The following is a 21,823-nucleotide window of genomic DNA, read 5'->3' as shown; positions in this document are numbered from 1 at the left end:
TCATTTTTCTTCAACTTACTGTATGAACTAATTTAAATCGTACGCATTTATTTCAATAAAAAATAAATTTGTTATCTCTCAACTTCCGGGGCAAAAGGAGCCATCATTACCGAGGTAAAAATGCCATAGTCGTAATCTCGAATTCGATCTGTCAAACGCAAATAGTGTAATCGTGGTTGTGTTTGTTGTGATCATGGTTTGTAAATATGAACGGATTTCGTTCCGAAACCAGTGACAGATGGAAACTATGATTGTTGCCGTACATTCTGTAAATCATGGAGACGAGCTGCGGAGGAATATAGTTTGCCCAGAAGAACATTGGCCAAATATGTGCAGAAGTTAGGCCGTTTTAAATTTCTAAACAACATGAGGAGTAACTCGTGAGTCACATCCTTAATATGCAGAAGTTATTTTATGGGCTGACCACACACGGCATCCCGAACCTAGGGTATAAAATCGCAGAGTGAAATAATTTAGATCACTCTTTTGACAAAACATCCAAATTGGCCGGAGTAGATTGGCTTTTAGTTTTTCGTGAACGCCACCAAAACTTGAGTTTGCGTTCTCTGGAACCACCTTGAATTTCACAGTGCTTTTTTCATCAAAAATTATATTTTTATAAGATTGGCTTTCTTGCCCCGTACTGGAAAAATACAAGCCAAAAACATCATTTTTGTAAATGAAACATTTTAATGGTAAACATAACTTTTGAACAATTTGGTGCATAGCTACACCTAAATAGGAGTATAAATGAACAAACCAGCAAAAAAAAATGGAATAAAATATAACAAAAGAGCATTCAAAAACGCGTATTAGCTTAAGGTGGCACTCTTGCCCCGGGTTCCCCTACTTTAGACGCAAAGCAATGGCTGATCAATCACTGTGGGAAACATGTATTAGAACAAAAACTTTGGAATCAAATATGTATTTATGCAACAAAAAAATGAATCATTCATATTCTAATGTATTGTTACTTTTTCCGAACGGATCAATTTTCGAATGGTTTTGATAATTCAATTTGAATGTAAGCATATTAAAAAGTACTAGAAAAATTCACTGGTACTCAGCGAAATATGCAGCATGATTAGAGAGGCTATATTAGCAGTCATTGCATAATTTAAGCATATTCATGCATCGACATTGAGATAATGAGATAAGGTTGACACAAATATAATAAAGAGTATATTCTCGGTGGGTGATGGAAGATTTTTTTTAATACGAATTTCGTCATAATTGAGCAAAGCGCGTATTATTACTGTGCGCACTGTATCTCCGATGACTCGGTCTAAGATATGAATGCTGCGCTAAATAGAATGCTAACACATCTACTTGTGCATAATTGCCTGATAAGCATCTCGCACAAGATAGAGCAGAGATTTCATCTCACGGCAGATACGTGATCGAGTGATAGATGTACGTACTAGTCATCTGGATATTTTGGTAACGACAAGGTCGTACTGATAAACTAGTCACGTCTGTTCATGGGATAGGATTGGAGATTTTCCGAACTACAACGTTTTTGGTTTTGAATGTTTTAAGACAAAGTAACTTTGCTCCTTCGCGGAAAGTGTTAAATAAAATGTCCTGCGCCGAAGAAGAACTAGGCCAGCTGCATGCTGGAGGGAAGCCTAGAACCGAACCCAAGGTGTCGAAGGTATCCTTCCTTCGGCGCCGAATCAACATTTTGAGCTGGATCACGAAATACGATAGAGAGGATTTGGTCTCGGATTTTATCGCGGGTCTTACGCTCGGGCTAACAATTATACCACAAAGTATTGCTTACGCGGCCATTGCAGGACTTCCGTCCCAGTACGGGCTTTATGCCGCTTTCATGGGTGAGTGGATATTATGAAATATTTCTAGCCTTTTTTTTATTCATTTTCGGATGTTATTCGCGAATAATGCCTGCCTGTGGAAGTCGGTTTATTGATATAAAGTTTTAAAAGTTTTGTTCGAGACATGACCACCTAGTTTACGTACGATTACGCTGTGGTATTTGTTGCTCTTATCCCAACCCCATTTTTACATACTAATTATTGTTTTATACTACATTGCATTGAATATGAAATTGCAGGAAGATGTGAACATGTGATTCGTACGTCAGAAGTAAAATACTGGAATTGCAATGGAATTCTAGTCGCGTTGACGGCATTGAACTGATACGATTAATTCTGGCAAATAAAATTTAAATTTGGAACTTGAATGTAAACTACTGGATGGCACTAATGTTCCCAGTGCAACTTGACTTCTCAACGTGGTTACTTGCTTCATATTTATTAGTAGTACCTAGTTGAGATTTCTAAGCCGAATGACACGCCTTGGATGTATTCTGGAGTGGCAAGCTCTAGAATACGCGTCATCACAGTACGGAAGAAATTTCTTTGACGAAAAATCGAACCCAAATCCCCGGCATGATAATGTGGGACGCTGACCACTCGGCCACGGGAGCACTACATACACTTCCACTAAATATTTCACAATGCATGATCGGTCATTGATATGAAATTTCACGAAGCAACCAACATTCAAGTTCCAAATTCAAATTTTATTTGCCAGAATTAATCGTATCACTCACCTTACTTGCAATATATAAATACCCCCGACTTGCATCTATACGCCGATTTCCCCAGGCACCTTGATTTAGAACTCCATAAAATATATAATTTTATTCATTTTCATTGTAATGAATGGTTATGTAGTGTCCAAAATGATTGATGCAAAACTCTCGTAAATCTATCAGAAAGTGAGTGAGCAATAATTGTGAGTACAGAAGGAAGCTTTTATCTTCCATTTCGATCAATTAGAGTGAGTGATAGACATTCGTTTAGCCACAATTGGAAAAAAAACATTAGATGTGCAACGTAAGAAGTTGGTCAGATTAGTGATCTACGTAGAATTTAAAAGAATGGCGAAAGGTATTCTAATGACGGAAGAGGGGCGGAAAATAATAAAGATATTCAGTGAACAAAAGTTTTCTAATCGCTTGATCGTAACAAAAATTGGTCGATCTGAGAAAGTGGTACGGAATTTCTTTAAATAGTGCCTGAAATATGGGATATAACGACCAACAAATGGGAACACCAAAGTTACTTTGCGTCTTAGAGGTCGAATGAGACACGAAGCAACCAAGAAACGATGTCCTGCTCATACATTAAGGCAGAATCGGTTGTTCCAGTAACGAAGAGGCATATTGCGCGCATCTTGAACGAGTCACCAAACATAATGTGGAAGAAACTTCAGGGGAAGCCGAAACTGACCGCCACCCATAAGCAGAACCATCTCATTCTCGCCCGGCATTACATGGAATGGAAACTGGGATGGAGAAATGTTTTATTTTCCGGCGAAAAAAGTTCAATTTGGATGACCCGGACTGTTACAGTTGCTATTGGTACAATTCAAGTCGACGATTTAAGTCGCGGAAGTTTGGGGAGTCGTTTCCTATCACAGCAAACTTCCCATTTGTTTCATTTTCACCCGAATGAACACTGAAAAGTATCTTCAATTAGTGGAGGACGTTTTGATTGTCCATATTGAGAATAACGCTACCGAGGATATCGTTTTTTCAGCAGGATAATGCATAAAGGGTGTGTCACATCAAATTGCATCACGGAAAAAACGCTGTAGAAATTTAATTTTTAGGAATTATATCTTCAGCTTTCGCTTTAAAATCAGATAAGAGTGTATAGATCACGTTGGCCATGCTTCACTGTCAATTTTTCGTAAATTTGGAAAAATGTCGTCGAACGAAAAAGAGCGTCGTGAATTAATCCTGTGCACTCATTTCGAGAATCCGTCACATCGGGACATCGGTAAGATGCTGGGAATCGTCCAATCCACGGTCAGCAGAGTACTAAAACGATACTTCGAGAACCTAACCATCGACCGGAAGGTGAAGAACGGCAAAAATGGATGCTCCGTCAGTTAAAAAGATCACAAGCGCGTAGTTAAGCAGTTTAGACGTGATCCGAGAAGTTCGGTCCGGGATGTCGCCAATAAGCTGAATTTGTCAAGTTCATTCGTCCAGCGAACCAAGCAGCGGGAGGGCCTGCGTACATACAAGGTTCAGAAGGCTCCTAACCGCGACGAAAGGCAAAACATGGTGGGGAAGACGTGAGCCCGAAAGCTGTACACCGAAATGCTGACGAAGCCGCATTGCCTGGTAATGGACGACGAAACCTACGTCAAAGCGGACTTTCGTCAGCTGCCGGGCCTGTTGTTCTTTTCCGCAGAGGACAAATTCAGCGTTCCGGAGGAGATTCGCAAGCAGAAACTATCCAAGTTTGCCAAAAAGTACATGGTGTGGCAAGCGATCTGCTCTTGCGGAAAGCGGAGCGCCCCCTTCGTGATGACCGGCACGGTAAACGGGCAGGTTTACCTTAAGGAGTGCCTACAGAAGCGCTTACTACCACTATTGAAGCAGCACGAGGGCCCGACCATCTTCTGGCCGGATCTCGCTTCGTGCCACTATTCAAAGGACGTGTTGGAGTGGTACGAAGCTAACGGGGTCACCTTCGTGCCAAAGGAAATGAACCCGCCCAACGCGCCGGAGCTTCGCCCAATAGAGAAATATTGGGCGATTATGAAGCAGGCCCTCCGGAAGAACCCAAAAGTTGTCAAATCGGAGGCGGACTTCAAGAGAAAATGGTTTTCTGTTAAAAAAAACTACAACCTGACGTTGTACAGAACCTTATGGACGGGGTAAAGAGGAAGGTACGAGCATACGGGCTTGGGCTCGAAGTATGAAAAATGGAAAATGCCAAAAGTTGTTTAATAGTTTCTATTTTACTGTCTAAAAATTTCAAAAGGATCGGTCTACTGGGCGAATTTCTACAGCGTTTTTTCCGTGATGCAATTTGATGTGACACACCCTTTATATCCACGTTTCCAAGCAATCGAAGGCATGGTTTGCTGTAGGATTGGGCGATCTTGGATCGATTTTCAGAAGATCGATCTTTTCCATTTCGATTTCCGATTTTTTGGATCGATTCATTCATTGTACCCTAAAAAATCGTAAAGATCGATCTTTTTCTTTCGATTTTTTCGATCTTAGAGTTTTTTTTGTTCAATGTACATCGATTTTAATCTCACCACCTGACAAATTTTAAAAACTTGATTTGAACATTTGGATAGCTTTCGAGGATGCCAAAGTAGTGACAGTGAATAGCATCGGGCGAACTTGGATCGATATTTTGACGATCGATCTTTTCCTCCCCGATTTCCAATGGCATCTTTCCTATCTTTTTGATCGTAGGAAAAAAAATTGTAAATTTGTTTTTCAGTTTTTGATTCTCACCAAAAACCACAATTTCATAAACATCTTCCAAGGTTGTCAAATCACTGGTCGTAAATTTAGGAGAAGCAGTTTTGAAAGTTTGGTCATTAGAATACAAGTGTTCACAAGTTATATTTACACCATTAAATTCACTATGCTGCCAGTGGAAATTGTGACGAGATAGAATGGTTGACATCGGGTCCAGCTGAAGCGCTCTTTTCTAGAACTGAGACTACTTTCGACTAAATGCTAAATGGAGTATTGTCAGCGGAGATGAATATCAGTTGTTGAATTTCTAATAATAATTTTCAATTAATTTATTTAATTAAATGATGACGGTTCAGAATGAATGCATGGAAAATACAATTTTTCTGGGCTTTCAAACTTTTGTTTTTGACCTTCATTCTGAGAATCAAATTGAAATGCCTTTGGTGTTTGAATAGAAATGTGAAATGTTCATTTCACGTTTAAAGAAAATATAATACTTATATAAAACAAGTGAATAAATTGGAAAAAAGGCATTCGATTTTTCAAAAAATCAATTCAGCAAAGATCGATTCTTTGGTACCGATTTAATCAGTGAATCGATCCCTGCGCCGTTTAGAAAATCGATCCAGCAAGATCGATCTTTTTCTAAAGATCGCCCAATCCTAGTTTGCTGAGAAGGACATTCCGCTTCTTGAATGACCTGCTTGCAGTCGATTGCAATCCCATAGAGAATCTATGGAGAATCTTGGCCGAGATGGTCTATGCAAACGGATGACAATTTGACAACATTTCCAGCCTCGAGGCAGTAATTCAGGAGTGTTGGGCTATAATCAATATGGCAACACTTTAAAAGCTGTCTGACTCGATGCCAAAACGAGTTTTCAAAGTGATCCGAAATGGAGGTGGACATACTAAATATTAGCTACCGATTGGACTCGAAATTTGCCGCACAAATTTTCTTTTATATAAATTTTAGGAAGCGGCTAAACGAATGTCCACATATTTCAATTACTTAGAAAACAAAAAAGTGAATTTATGCTTTTTTTTAGAATGAATTCGATGAAAATAAACAATAATAGTCTTTTATGAACAAAACTGTACAAATAATTGACTTATTTTTAAAAATATTGAGAAAAAATATGGTGCGGCTAAACGAATGTCTACCATTGTATTTCTTTTTGGATAACGGTTGAAATTTCTCAATTGTTCGATAGTTAGTTTCATATTTCATACAGTGTAAATGATCTTGGTTTGTCCGATTTAGGGTGTTTTCACGCAACTAGCAAATGCAAATCTACGTTTGGGTTTGTTGAAAAGCCCCAAGTCTCTAGTTGCTAATACTACCATAAGGCGTTTTTTTTATCCAAAATATATATTTTATTAAGGCTCATATGGCGTCAGCCTAACGGGGCCGGGAGTTCAATATTTTGACAATGTTTGCTTACAACTATGTTAGTAATATGTAACCGATTACTCGCGGTTGACTCGAGGTTAGTATTACAAGTGTTCTCATAATTGGTATGTCGCAGTCTTCGATGTTCTGTACGTGTGCCCGACACGAGATACTTTCTATTGGGATGCAGCTGACCATTAATCAGCAACGTCCCCCTAGTCTGTACCCCATATTTAGCGTGGTGCGTCTTTCTCGCCTCGAGGAATCCAGGATAGAATGGTCACTAGCCGGCGCAATCATCAGCTCGTGTAGAGTTGTCATGAGCGGTACAACCTTTGGCTCTTGTTGAATCATCAGTGGACTGCACAACCTTCGGCCCGTGCATCTGTAAAGAGTGTGTGTATGTATTGCCGCGACTAAGTAAAAGTTTATCGATCGGATAGGAGGGATATGAAACGGGGACACAACGAAGGAAACATCATTAAACGTTGACATCGGCGTTTCTGAGGAACAGGTATAGATGAAGCAGAAGATCAGGATCCCGGCTACCTAAGACGGGATACGCCATAAGGCGTTGAAGATATTCAAATTTTTATGTTTTTTAACGATTTTCCTCAAAGAGAAATTATGATCATAGTTTGCCCACCTCTGACCATGGTTTGTCCAAAAAATGATCATGGTTTTTCCGGTTATAGAAATCACCATTTTTGAATGAAAAAATCCGAATTTTCAAGTAGATGTTGCATTTCTCATTGCTTGAGTTTACTGTCATCATATTAATCTATTCATAGTTTAGGCTTACTTCAGAATATTGCCTTTTCTTTGGCATTTTAAAAGTGTTTATCGCAACACATTCAACACAGAGAAACTTTATTTCTGCTATGCGCGAAGGACACAATAAACAAACTGCAGCGCGCCAAGCGTTTGCCATAAAAATCATGTGGACAAAACAACATTAGTGAATCGCACAACTCATGATCAGAATTGAAATGCGTTAATTACATGGTTTAGCTATGTAAATCTGATACAAAGGGTGTGCAAGCAGGATATTTAAAATATTTGTAAGTGTTATAATCCAAAAAAAGTCTGAATACGTGCCAAATAATATCTATTGACGCAAAAATCTCATCAATCCATCATGAAATAACTGAGTAATAAGCGTTTGAAATTGGACATTTTTCACGATGCGAAAAATTTTCGTTCTTCAATTGCATCTTCAAAGCATCTGCTATGCATTGTGTGTTCAATTGTGATCGATGGATTTCGAACAGATGAAACAGTCATAATGTAAATAACTTCTCGTGTTCTACGAATCTATCTAGTGTACTCAAGCAATTTACAATGTGAGCTGTGCTGCGAAAATCAATGTTCTTATTAGTGAGTATCCCCCTGTTTGAATTACTCGAATTAGAAATGAACATACGTCGATGTCAAGTATGCTAATTATACAACAATCGTCGGCGATTATACAGTATCTGGTTGATTTTGGGAAATAAATCGTATCATGAATCAGTAACATCAACATCAAGTAACATCAGTAACATCAATTATCTGCATTGCCAGATTTTTACTTAGGATTAGTCCAACCCTGCATCATCCAACCCAATCACGCAGCACGAATACTCGGCCTCTTTCATTTAAATTTTTTTCATTTTTTTAGTGCAATACACTAAATTCAGATCTCTACTGCCAACAACTGAACCGTTTGGAGCTAGCGATTGAACAAAAACGTTCAGAATTTGCTAACAGAAGAGGTGTTGTGTTCCATCAGGACAACGCAAGACCACAAATGTCTATAGTGACTCGGCAGAAACTCCGGGAGATCGATTAGGATTATAATGCATCCACCGTATAGTCCAAACCTGGCACCAAGCGATTACCACCTTTCTATTACATTGCAAATCTTCCTAAGTGATAAAAAATTGGGATCAAGAGAAGATTTTAAGAATCGACAGCCAGAGTTTTTCGTCAATAAGGACCAAGATTTCTATGAAAAAATCCTTATGAAGCTTCCTTTAGAATGGCAACAAATTTTACAGTAAAACGATGCATATTTGACCCAATCGGACAATCCGAAGTTTGGGAAAAAAGGTTTGAATTTCACTCAAAAACAAAGGATTTTTTTTTCACTAACCTAATAATTTTCCCCGAATAAGGTTTTACAATGTTTAAGTCTCAAAGAAATAAATGTATTAGGTCCTGAGAGGCCTCAAAAATTTGTGTGGTCGATTAAGAATCATCCCTCCTCTAGATATTTTAGTTTACCCCTAGATCCATGAAGTGGATAACCCTGTACATTTCGATAGATACTGTATGAGTCGCACAGATGTATTTAAATTGCCTCTGTTTGTCTAGCGACATTACTCGAAGTGTGATTTACAGTCCGTATTCACAATCGGGTGGATCGAGCTGGATCAACTATCATTCGCGCGAGACACAGTGATTTCAGTGAGGTGTAGAGACTTGCGAATGTGGGAATGGCTTACAAAGTGTGGCGTCTATTGACGCGGAGCAAACTGTTCCGCTGTCACGCTAGAGCAATACAAACTGGAGTCAAGCGAAGAATCGGTATTCTTAGTTGGGCTCCACGATATGGCAAAGGAGACCTGCTGGCGGATTTCATTGCAGGTATCACGCTCGGTATGACAATCATACCCCAGAGCCTCGCGTACGCACCACTGGCAGGACTTCCGTCACACTATGGGCTGTATGCGGCGTTTATGGGTAAATAATCGTTGAATAAATGCGTTTTCGTGATCAGGGAGAGTTTCAAAACTATACTCTGCATGCATGCAACGCATTATAAGATACTAAATTACTCATCAGATCAAATACCGAAGTTATTATCTGTTCCGTTAACACTACTAGCAAACACGCGGCACAAGTAGTGGGTAACAATGGCACTTCGGCATCATCGTTTTTCTCGTTTATATGATGAGACAACTTCCGTGTGAAATTTTCGAATATAGGCAACAATATATTAGCCTCACCCTTGAAAAAAAAGTGAAAATCTGGGTATGGATCGGTGGCTGTAAATACTGTATTGAAATGAATAGATAAATTCATTTCAGTACACGGTTGAACGATTGTTGAGTTGATACTAACAGAATGAGGAGACTCGGAAATTGTTTCGGTATATTTTCTTCCGCAACTTGCAGAAAACCTTGTTTTATTCCAATGTCATTTACATGCCGTAGATGATAACTGGGAACCACATTTCTGAATTCTCATAGGTAGTGATTCTAACCAGAATAGTGTATATTATAGTGAGTGATGGTTAAAGGTTGAACACAAGAAACTTGGATTCGTAAGCCAGCATGTACAGTGACTTGCCTCTAATTTAAAGTGACCAGATGGTCAGAGGTCTAACGCGGGACACAAAAAACAAAACGTTATGTATATACGTTATTTGAACATAAACCATAGTTTAGTGAGTCTAAAATGATCAGTATTATTTATTTTTTAAAATCACTCGCTCAATCAAAGCATTTACGCCTGGCAAGCACGATTTAAATCCTACAAATTTCTTCAAATTACCGAATGGAGGCGCGAAAATTCCAATTCATTTTTCATCGATTTTAGTGTTAACGTATGCATTTAAAAAAAAGGACTAATTTCGGATGGCGATGAACCAACTTGTTAATTTTTCCATACTGCAAGCTCCACCCCACAGCGAAAGAGTTGGACATTCCGAGGCACTTTGTGTCCGCCAGATATATCCGATTTGGTATTTACAATATCATCTCTTTGCCGCTCCTTAAGCCGGGAGATCGAAGCAACCGGCCAAACGGTGGAGAAGAATCTGGCCAAAAATGGACATTTTTATGCGGAAGCGTCAGACGAGACCGGCCGTATCTGAGCAGCAGGCAATCACCCAGAAGGAGTAGCTTGAGGTGCTGGTGAAAAACTTCTTTCCGGCGAAAGAAGTGAAAAACTTCTTTTCGTACTCATAATGAAAGACGAGACGTACTTGATGCTTGATAGGGATGGATCTACTGGAGATAAACATTGTCGCGAAGACCACCAACCTTCCCAACATTCCCCAGCTGCGCCCGATAGAAAACTTTTGGGCAAATGGCCAAAATAGAGAGACAGACGACCAACAAACCACGACAAGGTAAAATAACACGCCGATATACATCTTTTTATCGGTCATGGTGCAGGTTCCGGCCAACTTCCGTAAGACCGCCCAGCGCTTCGTTTACGATACTTCATCAAACAACTCTGCCTCTTCCTGTCGAGTGTACACTAGTTCTTCCGAATTATTTAAAACGTTAAGCCCTGACCGAGCTAGGGGACCAAAGATGAACTGTTCGTCTGACTCACGTTGGTACTTGCGGATCAATAGGGGACTTTTATAAAAATCTTTTTCTAATTTTGTTGCTGTCGCTTCCAACTGATACTCTCTAAACAAACAAACATTCCAATGTCGGTGCGATGAAACCAGCTCAACGTATTAATCTTTATGCATTAGAAGCGCTCTTGAACAGTCTGCCAAATAAAAGTTTTTTTTTGAGATTCGTCCATTTAAGAAAATCAACATGATCAAATTGTGATATTGACATATATTGATATCGCGGGACATTTTCGTTTCTTTTGCCAAATGCGGGACGTTTCGCGGGACATTTTGTTGAAATGCGGGACTCTGGTCAGTTTACTCTAATTGGATATTTCGAAGCACTCCTCAACGTCGCATTAGAGGCCATTATGACCTGTAATTAGACATATCAACAAACACAACACAATGTGAAAAACAAATTGAAACAGGAAAGTGAAAAATAGAAAAGTGTACAAAATACATAATCTAGTAAAATGGTTGGAAAATGGTTGAAAACACTCCATAAAATTGATCGTGTTGTAGAAACTTGCAAAGAGAATGTGTACAAAAATGTCCAATTAGAGGATGAAATCTCCAATTATTAGTGTCGCATTACAGGTCCAATCAGAGGCAAATCATAGTATTTGGTTTTAGACGCATTGATTCAAGCCCAACTCTTCCTGCTCTCTCTGCTCTCGATTCCCTATCCTCGTTAAATGGGGACTTCGCCCCCATAACATTCACCCCAGAATAAATTAGAAAAAGTAATTGCGGTTTTTTCTGTGGGCCGCGATTAGACGTTGTCAGTTACTTGTCAGTTGCGAGTAAACGTCCAACGATCCGAGGAATTACGAACGCACCCATACCACGAAATTTGACATTTGATTTGTATGTATGGGGCTACCCGCAGCCGAGCTACTTCAAAGTTTTTTTTGTATTTAAAAGGGCGAGTGGCCTCATTAAAAATCAAATGTCAAATTTCGGCATGGCATGGGTGCGTTCGTAATTCTTCGGATCGTTTGACGTTTACTCGCAACCGAGTAAAGTGCGCTACACATACAGCGTCACCGTCACCGTCCCGTCAACTATTCTCTTGGACTTATTTTGCCGACGTCAAAATTGCCGTTGATGGTCTATGTACCATACAATACCATACAATTTTCATGGGAGAATATTTAACATTTCATTCCTTTACGTTGACTTCATGGCGACGGGACGTTGTATGTGTAGCGCACCTAACTCACAACCAGAGATGCCAGGTTTGAAGACATTTGAATTGCTGTGAAGACATTTTGAAGACATTATGAAATATGTGAAGACATTTCAGTATGATAGAGTACATGAGTTTTTGAGAGAAATTATTTCCAAGAAATTCTAACTATTGGCCGAAAATATCGTCAAAAAAGTAGGGCTTCTAAGAGTCATTCGCTTGTTTTTTTTAAATCTTTTCCAAGCAGAAAATCCACAATAGAATGCATTCAACAACAAAGCGTCCTTTACTTTAACTTCAAGTTTTTACAAGAACTCCAAGCGGTCGGAATACATATTGTCGAAACTTTGTTCAAAAGTATTATGAATTTTTATTTCCTCCGATATGATTGTGAAAATATTTGAAGACATTTTTTCGTACCATGTGAAGACATTTGAAGAAATCACCTGGCATCCTTGCTCACAACGTCTAATCGTGGCTTTATACACTGAGAGGAATAGTTAGTAAACACGACGAATTTTTTGGTACATGTTACCAATTCTCTAGTCATTTTCTACCCTACTAATCACTGGTACATGTTACGAAAGAAAAATGGTAGGCACAAATGTCAAACAAACTACGATTTGTTGGTCCAACATTGGTGCAATATCAGTGAAAATTTTGCTTCTCACTTGTGATGATTAACTATCAAGGATTATGAAAATATTTTTTAATAATTATTTTTAATTCAAAAAATGTATTTGATTACATTTAACTCCACATACTTAGAATACATTATACTAATAACATATAACTTATCAGTATCAATTATTCTACAATAGAAAAATTATCATTGTGAATAATAATAACAGTACTTAATAACATCAATTATTCTATGAGCAGCATACAAGGGAAAAATTATTATCGCAGCCATCAACCACATCAATTTCATATGCATTTCCAAAGTCTCGAGTACTCAAATAAGTTTCCGTTCGTCTTCCTGCGGCATCGCTCTGGTTTGCATTATTTAGGGACGGGGATAGCTGATTAACAGAGTGTCGGTAGCACAGCACGTTTCATCCGTATTTTGTTCTCTCGTGTCCCCATGAACAAAGGAAAAACATATTAGGCTGTCAAAAAAGTCCTGCGGTATTTTTTTTTGAATTTTCATTTGTTCATAAAATTAGTTACAATCATCTGTTTTAAGTCAAATATGTGCCGTTTTGTTCGATGACTTGTTCCCAACGAGATGCCAACTTCATAATACCCCTGTTATAGAAGCTCGCTTTCTTATTGGCAAAAAACACGGATAGCCAATTTTCACAGGCCTCTTTTGTGGCTAACTTCTGACTACCTAGCTCGTTCGCCATGGACAAAAACAGGTGGTAGTCACTTGGTGCAAGGTCCGGACTATACGGCGGATGCAAAAGAACCTCCCATCCGAGCTCCCGCAGCTTTTGGCGCGTCACCAAAGAAGTGTGTGGCCTGGCGTTGTCCTGATGGAAGACAACGACCTTTTGCGCTTCACGTTGTCGTAAGTGACCCACTTTTCATCGCCATCACCATCCGCTTCAGAAACGGGTCGATTTTGTTGCGATTCAGCAGCGATTCACATGCGTCGATACGGTCAAAGATGTTTTTTGCGTCAACGTTTGTGGCACCCATACATCGAACTTCTTTGTGAATCCAAGCTTCTTCAAATGGTTAATAACGGTTTGATGACTTATCCCCAGCTCTTGGCCGATGCTACGGCTGCTACTATGCCGGTCTTTCTCGGCTAATTCAGCGATTTTGTCGCAATTTTCGACGACAGGCCTTCCGGAGCCTGGCGCATCTTCGACGACCTCTACACCAGAACGAAAACGTTGAAACCATCGTTGTGCGGTGGAAATGGAAACTGTATCGGGTCCATAAACTGCACAAATTTTATTGGCAGCTTGAGATGCATTTTTGCCTTTGTCATAGTAGTACTGTAAAATATGTCGGTTTTTTTCTTTATTTTGCTCCATATTTGCGACACTATAACTCGCGAACGACTTAACCATACCAAACACTATCAAGGACTATATTATAGCGCGCAAAAATACCTTTCCAACAAGCTATAGTATGACTCGATACAATGAATACAACTAGAACTACGCGCTTACAACGACACCTCGCGGAAATACCGCAGGACTTTTTTGACAGCCTAATAATACATTATAAAAATCCAAGTTGAGCCGTACTTTTTGAGATAACGGTTTGGTCCAAATCATCCCGTATGTCCAAATCCCCCCAACTTACCCTAATTCTTGTTAATCGTGTTGTCTCGGCCAGCAAAGATACAACAAACAATTTTTAGTTCTATTTTAAAACACTTTATTCACAACCCAAAAGCAATCCAATCTAAGAATAGGTTATTCAAATGACTATGTGCCAGATATGTATAGAAGGGGCACAAATTGTTCCGAACAGTGTTCAGTCGCAAATGAACCTTGATCAGTATAGTTCAAACTAGTTTCACTATATTCGATCTAAATCATCGGGTAGCCAGTCTACATTAATCTATTCTCAACTCTTCATCACTCTAGAACTCTGCTCAGCAACTATCTGGGCGGAGGCACGTGTGTATCCAAGCTGATCGTTTTCTGTTTTATTTTCGGTTTTTTTCGTACTAATTTAACCTTTTGACAAGAAGTTAAAATTTGAGTTTTTTGAAAACTGAAAAATCACCGGAAATCGGGGTTTTAAAAAAAATTGATGCCAAATGTCTTAAAATTGCATGACACGTTGAGATTTACAGTTATTTCAAATTTTTTTTTCAAAAATCGATTTTTCAAACGGAAAAACGACCAAGCGCAAAAAAAAATTTTTTTTGACAAAAAAATATTTTAGAGATAACAGTAAATTTCAACGAGTAATTCAATTTTTTTTTCTTTAAACCTCGATTTTCGATGATTTTTCGTTTTAAAAAAAATTATAGAAGGTTGTGTTCAAGACACGACCGCATTGTTGACGTAGAACTATGCTGTAGTTTAATTCAAGTCGCTTGTTTATAACTGTGGATATTATTTTATAATGCTATGAAAATTTTGAAATAACCATTTTACCACTTTGGTCGTCCTGAAATGTTTTTTTTTCATTATAGAATCATTTGACGATAATTGTTTGATGATTCATTTTTGTGCTCGCAGAACAATACATGTTCGAGATAAGCGCAGCTGTCATCCTTAGCGGAGAAAGTTCTGCTACCGGCAAGCGAAACCAAATCACATACAAAATTCCAGAATAACATTTACTTTATTGGTGACTAAATAAACGAAATAAACTCTATCTGCTCGCGAACCCAAATACATTAATGACTTATTATAACTTATTGAATAACTTGGTCAGCTCAATGCATTGATGCAATGTCAAAGGCACCAACGAAGCCTTTATGATGACAGAAAACACAATGTTAACTGCTTGGAAAAAGGCTAAATATTTGCCTCAGCAGAGATTCATTACTAATACTCTAGCGTAAATAATTCCCTCCCGCTATGTCCCCTCCTTGTATATATTTATCAATACAAATGGGGTTTCAGCGTAGCGAAGATGAAATTTTTTTACGTACGGGTTATGAAGCACGTACGTACGTACGTACACAAATATCCAAATACCGATGGCTTGAAGCAACTAAATATACACACCCTTATCTCCGTTTTCGCTTTTCTCAACAGAAGTCCTTTCTGTTAATATTGCTAGTCTAGATTAACTTAGCTGTCATCAATGTGGAAAGAGTTTGCCTACCGTCACCAAATCACTGACAAAATTCCAGAACATTTATTTTCTTGGTGTGCCGACGGTAGTCTAGCTTGATGAATTCCCACACAATTGTGTAGCTTAAAACATTGATGCAATGGCGTCAGTTTGATGCAATGATTGCAATGCCAGAGACATCAGCGAGTGAGTAATTTGGTCGCGTCCACTGCTCAGTCCGAAACGAATACATGTGATGGCGCAAAACAAGGAAGAACAAGCGATGTTCATTGTTTCGCATCTAGAACGATACTGAAACTTTGCCCTTCCATCCTCTCCTTGTTGAATTAAAGAGACTTTGAACTTCTTCAGTTCATTCGTCTCTAGTCTTCAAAAAGATCCTTGGAAAACTCTACTCTTTCCTCATATTACTCCTCCATTCCCCATTGCCTTGAGAAAACCATTCGATTCCTCGCCGTCCAGCTCGCCCAGCAACGGTGTTGTCCAGTCGGTGTCCTCACGAAGAATGAAGTTTGCCTCAGCAAGATCCGCTGTTTTTTTTTTTTTTTTATCCAAAATATATATTTTTATTAAGGCCCATATGGCGTCAACCTGACGGAGCCGGGAGTTCAATATTTCGACAATGTTTGCCTTATAACTATGTTAGTAATATGTAACCGATTACTCGCGGTTGGCTCGAGGTTAGTATTACAAGTGTTTTCGTAATTGTGATGTTGCTGTCTCCAATGCTCTGTACCTGTGCCCGACACGGGATACTTCCTTTTGGGATGCAGCTGACCATTAATCAGCAACGCCCCCTAGTCTGTACCCCATATCTAGCGTGGTGCGTCTTCTCGACTCGAGGAATCCAGGATAGAATGGTCACTAGCCGGCGCAAACATCAGCTCGTGTAGAGTTGTCATGAGCGATACAACCTTTGGCTCTTGTTGAATGATCAGTGGACTGCACAACCTTTGGCCCGTGTATCTGTAAAGAGTGTGTGTATGTATTGCCGCGACTAAGTAAAAGTTTATAGATCGGATAGGAGGGATATGAAACAGGGACACAACGAAGGAAACATCATTAAACGTTGACATCGGCGTTTCTGAGGAACAGGTATAGATGAAGCAGAAGATCAGGATCACGGCTACCTAAGATATCCCGGACGGGGATATCCGATTGTCTGCCTTTTGCTCTCAGTGCTCTAGAGAGCTGAGAGCGAGCAGCATGGAACCGGATACACGACCAGACAACATGCTCGTTGTCGTGGTAGCCATCGCCACAATCACAAAGATTGTTTGCTGCGAGCCCAATGCGATAGATATGCGCGTTTAGGTTGTAGTGATTGGACATAAGCCGAGATATCACGCGAATGAAATCACGACCTACATTCAATCCCTTAAACCAAGCTTTCGTCGAAACCTTAGGAATAATCGTGTGTAACCAGCGACCGAACTCATCTTCACTCCACATGCGCTGCCAACTAACGAGTGTGTCCTGACGAGAAATGTGAAAAAATTCATTATAGGCAATTTGCCTTTCAAAAAGTGTGCCTTCTGAAGCGCCCACCTTAGCTAGCGACTTCATGGGTAAGGAAATCATGGTACAAAGACATAAAACTTGACTGAGGAGTCAGTTGGAGTAGATTTTCGAAGTTATCAATCACCAATGGATTCATGATCTTGCAACGGATGAGAAATCTGTAGGATAATTCTGTGAATCGAAGAGTAAGCGGGGTTACTCCTGCCAAGACTTCGAGACTCATCGTATGTGTCGAATGCAAACACCCCATTGCTATACGAAAGCAACGATATTGTATTCTCTCCAGCTTGAGAATATGAATCCTGGCAGCTGATCGGAAGCAAAAACTGCCATATTCTAACACTGATAATATCGTTGTTTTGTACAACTGAATGAAGTCTCCTGGGTGGGCACCCCACCATGTTCCGGTAATTGTTTGGAGAAAATTGATTCTTTGCTGGCATTTCTGTTTCAAATACGCAATGTGTATTCCCCAGGTACATTTAGAGTCAAAATATACTCCAAGGTATTTGAAAAACATCGAGTGCCTGATCGCTTTACCGGATAGGTGAAGCTGGAATTGGGCGGGTTCGTGCTTCCTAGAAAAAAACGACCATTTCGGTTTTCTCCGTAGAGAATTCGATACCCAGCTTGAGAGCCCACGTGAACAGGTTGTTCAGGGTATCTTGCAAGGATTTTTGCAGAATGGCGGGATTAGTACCCGTGATGGAAATAACTCCATCGTCTGCAAGTTGTCTCAGCGTGCAGTTTCTAGTTAGACAATCATCCATATCATTGACGTAAAAACTATACAAGAGGGGGCTTAGGCAGGAGCCTTGTGGTAGGCCCATAAAACTGTATCGAGAAGATTTCAAGCTGCCATGATTGAAAAACATGTGCTTTTCTGAGAGTAAATTGTACAGGAAATTATTCAGAATTGGCGAAAGTCCACGATTATGAAGTTTCTCTGAGAGAATTTCCATGGAAACTGAATCAAATGCCCCTTTGATATCGAGAAAAACGGAAGCCATTTGTTCTTTACGAGCAAATGCGATTTGGATTTCAAAAGATAGCAGCGCGAGACAATCGTTCGTCCCTTTACCTCGGCGGAAGCCAAACTGCGTATTTGACAGCAAATTGTTCGCTTCAACCCACTTGTCCAAACGAAGTAGAATCATTTTCTCTAACAATTTACGAATACAGGATAACATTGCAATCGGCCTATACGAGTTGTGATCGCAAGCCGGCTTGTTGGGTTTTCGTATGGCTATCACTCTCACTTGTCTCCAGTCATGCGGGCTGTTTGTACTCTAGGCAAATAATCCCCTTCGTTCTTCTTTTCCTCTGTTCACGGAGACTTTACATCCTACGATTTCCCCTTAGTTGCTCGTCGATAAGTTGCTCGTTATTGACAGCTTTGTTCGGGAAAGCACACAAATGGATAGAACAAATTTATGAGGAAATGGAAATGCTTCAATTTTCATCAATTTAAACCATATACAAACTATGGGATTGTAATTTGTAGCATATCAAACAAATCTTAGGGAATGTCCGATTCGTTTGGTATGTAAATCGCCAGAATCCGTTCACGGTAAAAAAACGTTAACTTTATTTCATGAAAACGTGACCTGTTTTCTGATTTGGCACCCTTAATGAAAGACGTAGTTCTACGTCAAAAAAATATTGCGGCTATTCTGATTCTAATGCGACCCACATCATGGTTATACCTGGCCACCAGCCCTAGTTAATTCCACTGAATTAGTGCAAGCCAGAAGAATGATTTTTGACGATAGAATTTCTAGCCCGAACGGAAATCAAACCCGAGTCCCCCATATTGGCAAGCGCCGCTCTTACCGATAGGCCAATTGGGACCACCATAGAATTTTACATTTAACATACAAATTCGCTTTTCCTTTCAGGTTCGCTCGTATACGTCATCTTCGGTTCGGTGAAGGAGGTATCCATCGGTCCGACAAGTTTAATGGCTCTACTCACCTTCCAGTACACGGCAGACAAACCCATCGAATTCATCATTGTGCTGGCGTTCCTAGCGGGTGTGATGGAGCTACTAATGGGTATCCTGAAACTAGGTTTCCTGGTTAGCTTCATCCCACTTCCGGTTACATCGGCCTTCACCTCGGCCACCTCTCTTATTATCATCGGAACCCAACTGAAGCATCTGTTCGGAATTACACTGAACACAAACGGATTCTTTCCAACAATTTTCAGTTTGACGGAGAAGATCATCCACTTTAGGGTCGGAGATCTACTGTTGGGAACACTAGCCATCGTCTTTCTACTCTCAATTCGATGGATTGCGCAAATCCCTATCAAGGAGAACACCCCGCAGAAAAAGATCTTGAAAAAATTTCTCTGGTACTTCGGCCTATCGAGAAACGCCCTGATCGTATTGATATCCTCGACGATCGCGTACAGCTGGAGTTCTTCAGACACGGGGATACCTTTCAAATTGTCTGGTCATGTCAAAGCAGGAATCCCCCAGTTCGAGCTGCCAATATACAGTGTCAATACTGGAAATGAAACCATTACCTACTTTGAAGTCGTGAAAGAACTGGGCAGCGCTATCGTTGTGGTACCCCTCGTTGCAATCCTGGCGAATGTGTCCATCGCGAAGGCGTTTAGTAAGTAACACGTTATGCCCAACAAGATACCTCTGAAATTAACCTACGCTTATTTCAGGCGCTGGAAAAATCGTTGATGCTTCCCAGGAAATGATTGCACTGGGACTGTGTAATATTTTCGGATCGTGCTTTCAATCGATGCCCACATGCGGAGCTTTCACACGCTCGGCAGTAAGTCACTCCAGTGGAGTTCGAACGCCACTGGCCGGACTATACTCCGCGATCCTGACACTGCTGGCGTTAAGTCTGTTGACGCCCTATTTCTACTTCATTCCCAAAACAACCCTGGCGGCAGTTTTGATATGTTCGGTGATGTTTATGGTTTGTCTACTTGAAACGTAGAAAATATCTGCTTTTTGAACTGTTTCACACACTCTTTATTACAGATCGATTTCAAAATTGTCGATACCCTGCGGCGAACCTCCCGGATTGACACCCTTGCCTGGTTTGGCTGTTTCAGTGTAAGTTTACTTGCAGGCGTGGAGATCGGTCTCCTCTTTGGAGTTTTCATTAGCCTGATCGGTCTGCTGAAGGTTTGGGTACGACCAGCCATTCTGATGGACACTGTAGACCAGCAAGGAGGTCGTTATTTGAAGCTCAAACCAGAGACGGGAATATATTTCCCGGTTGTGGATTTTCTAAGAACTAAGGTTATCAAGGTCTGCAATGGACAGCAGATCCCTGTGGTGATCGACTGCTCGTCGGTGGTCGGTTTTGATCATACGTCAATCGAAGGACTTATGGAGCTGGCGAAGGAATTGAGGGGGATGAATCAGAGGTTGATTTTTCTTAACATTGCACCTGCGCTGAAGGAGAGATTGCAGGGAGGTGAACCGAACAGTGTATTCATCTTCTGGGAAGACGAACAAAGTGTTGCGCTGAATATAGAAAGCCTGCGGGACAACTAGTCCGGTGTGTATTATTTGTTGAGATAGAGAAAGCATTGTATTGTATATTGGGTCGACGCAAAAAATCGTACACATAGTGGCTTTCACTTCAAGAGTCTCTGATATTGTATTAAAAACGATATTTATCTTGCCCTCATCATTTCCTTCACACAACTGCGCTGGTTTTGCCACCAGTCAGTAAAAAGACAACGCGGTATAATTTTATGCAGCATACTAATCATACTGCACCCTGGCCTGACTGGCTCATTACTTTTTATTTCATCTTATGTTCACAATTACAATTTCTTATTTACTAACTAAATTTTGGGTCGCGCTAGAATCGTACGCACGCGTTTCCGTGGTGCTGACTCTGCGCGAACCCCTGTTGTATAATGAAACCGCTATGTTGAACTTGCCCCTCGAAAATTTGGTGAATAAACAAAAACTAAAGTGGGGCTGGTTCGACATAAGCGGAACTAATAAGGGCGCTTCACAACATGAATCTCCATTTAGGTTCTATTAAAGCTTAATTCATTTAGAATGCGGAATCACAAAATCGGTTGGATTGGTTAAAGGGACAAAAATGCAGATAGTTTATTGTTCTTTCTAGAATTTCAGAATATTAACACGTCGACTGCCACGTCAGTCTCCGGTGACTGACAGTATAGCATATGATAATAAAGGTCACTAATATAAACATATAAGCTTATAAGCATTCCCTTTCGAATAAAAATACCTTCCACTACGATAAGAAACGTTGGCCCTAACAAGTTCAAAAATTCCCATAGAGTCACTATAAAACCGTGGCGCTCAACGTGTTAATCTATACCAATCATACAGCCATTCCATGCCAAACCGATATAGTGGTTCTCAGATTTCCATGAAAAGTGGTAGGT

The 21,823-nt window shown here is 40.0% G+C and overlaps 1 protein-coding gene across 1 annotated transcript; it reads left to right on the top strand.

Moving 5' to 3' along the window:
• Nucleotides 1-1,435: 1,435 nt before the first annotated feature.
• On the top strand, nt 1,436-20,948 carry LOC129761509 (sodium-independent sulfate anion transporter). Its single transcript, XM_055759231.1, has 4 exons — nt 1,436-1,835; nt 19,318-20,040; nt 20,099-20,361; nt 20,427-20,948. Exons 1-4 carry the CDS (start codon nt 1,580-1,582, stop codon nt 20,946-20,948), a joined length of 1,764 nt encoding a protein of 587 aa, XP_055615206.1. The 5' UTR covers nt 1,436-1,579.
• Nucleotides 20,949-21,823: the final 875 nt, after the last annotated feature.

The sequence above is a fragment of the Toxorhynchites rutilus genome, chromosome 1 (genome assembly GCF_029784135.1).
Source record: "Toxorhynchites rutilus septentrionalis strain SRP chromosome 1, ASM2978413v1, whole genome shotgun sequence".
Classification (NCBI taxonomy): domain Eukaryota; kingdom Metazoa; phylum Arthropoda; class Insecta; order Diptera; family Culicidae; genus Toxorhynchites; species Toxorhynchites rutilus.
Note: the sequence above shows the minus strand (reverse complement) of the source record. Positions and strands in the feature narration are given on the sequence as shown.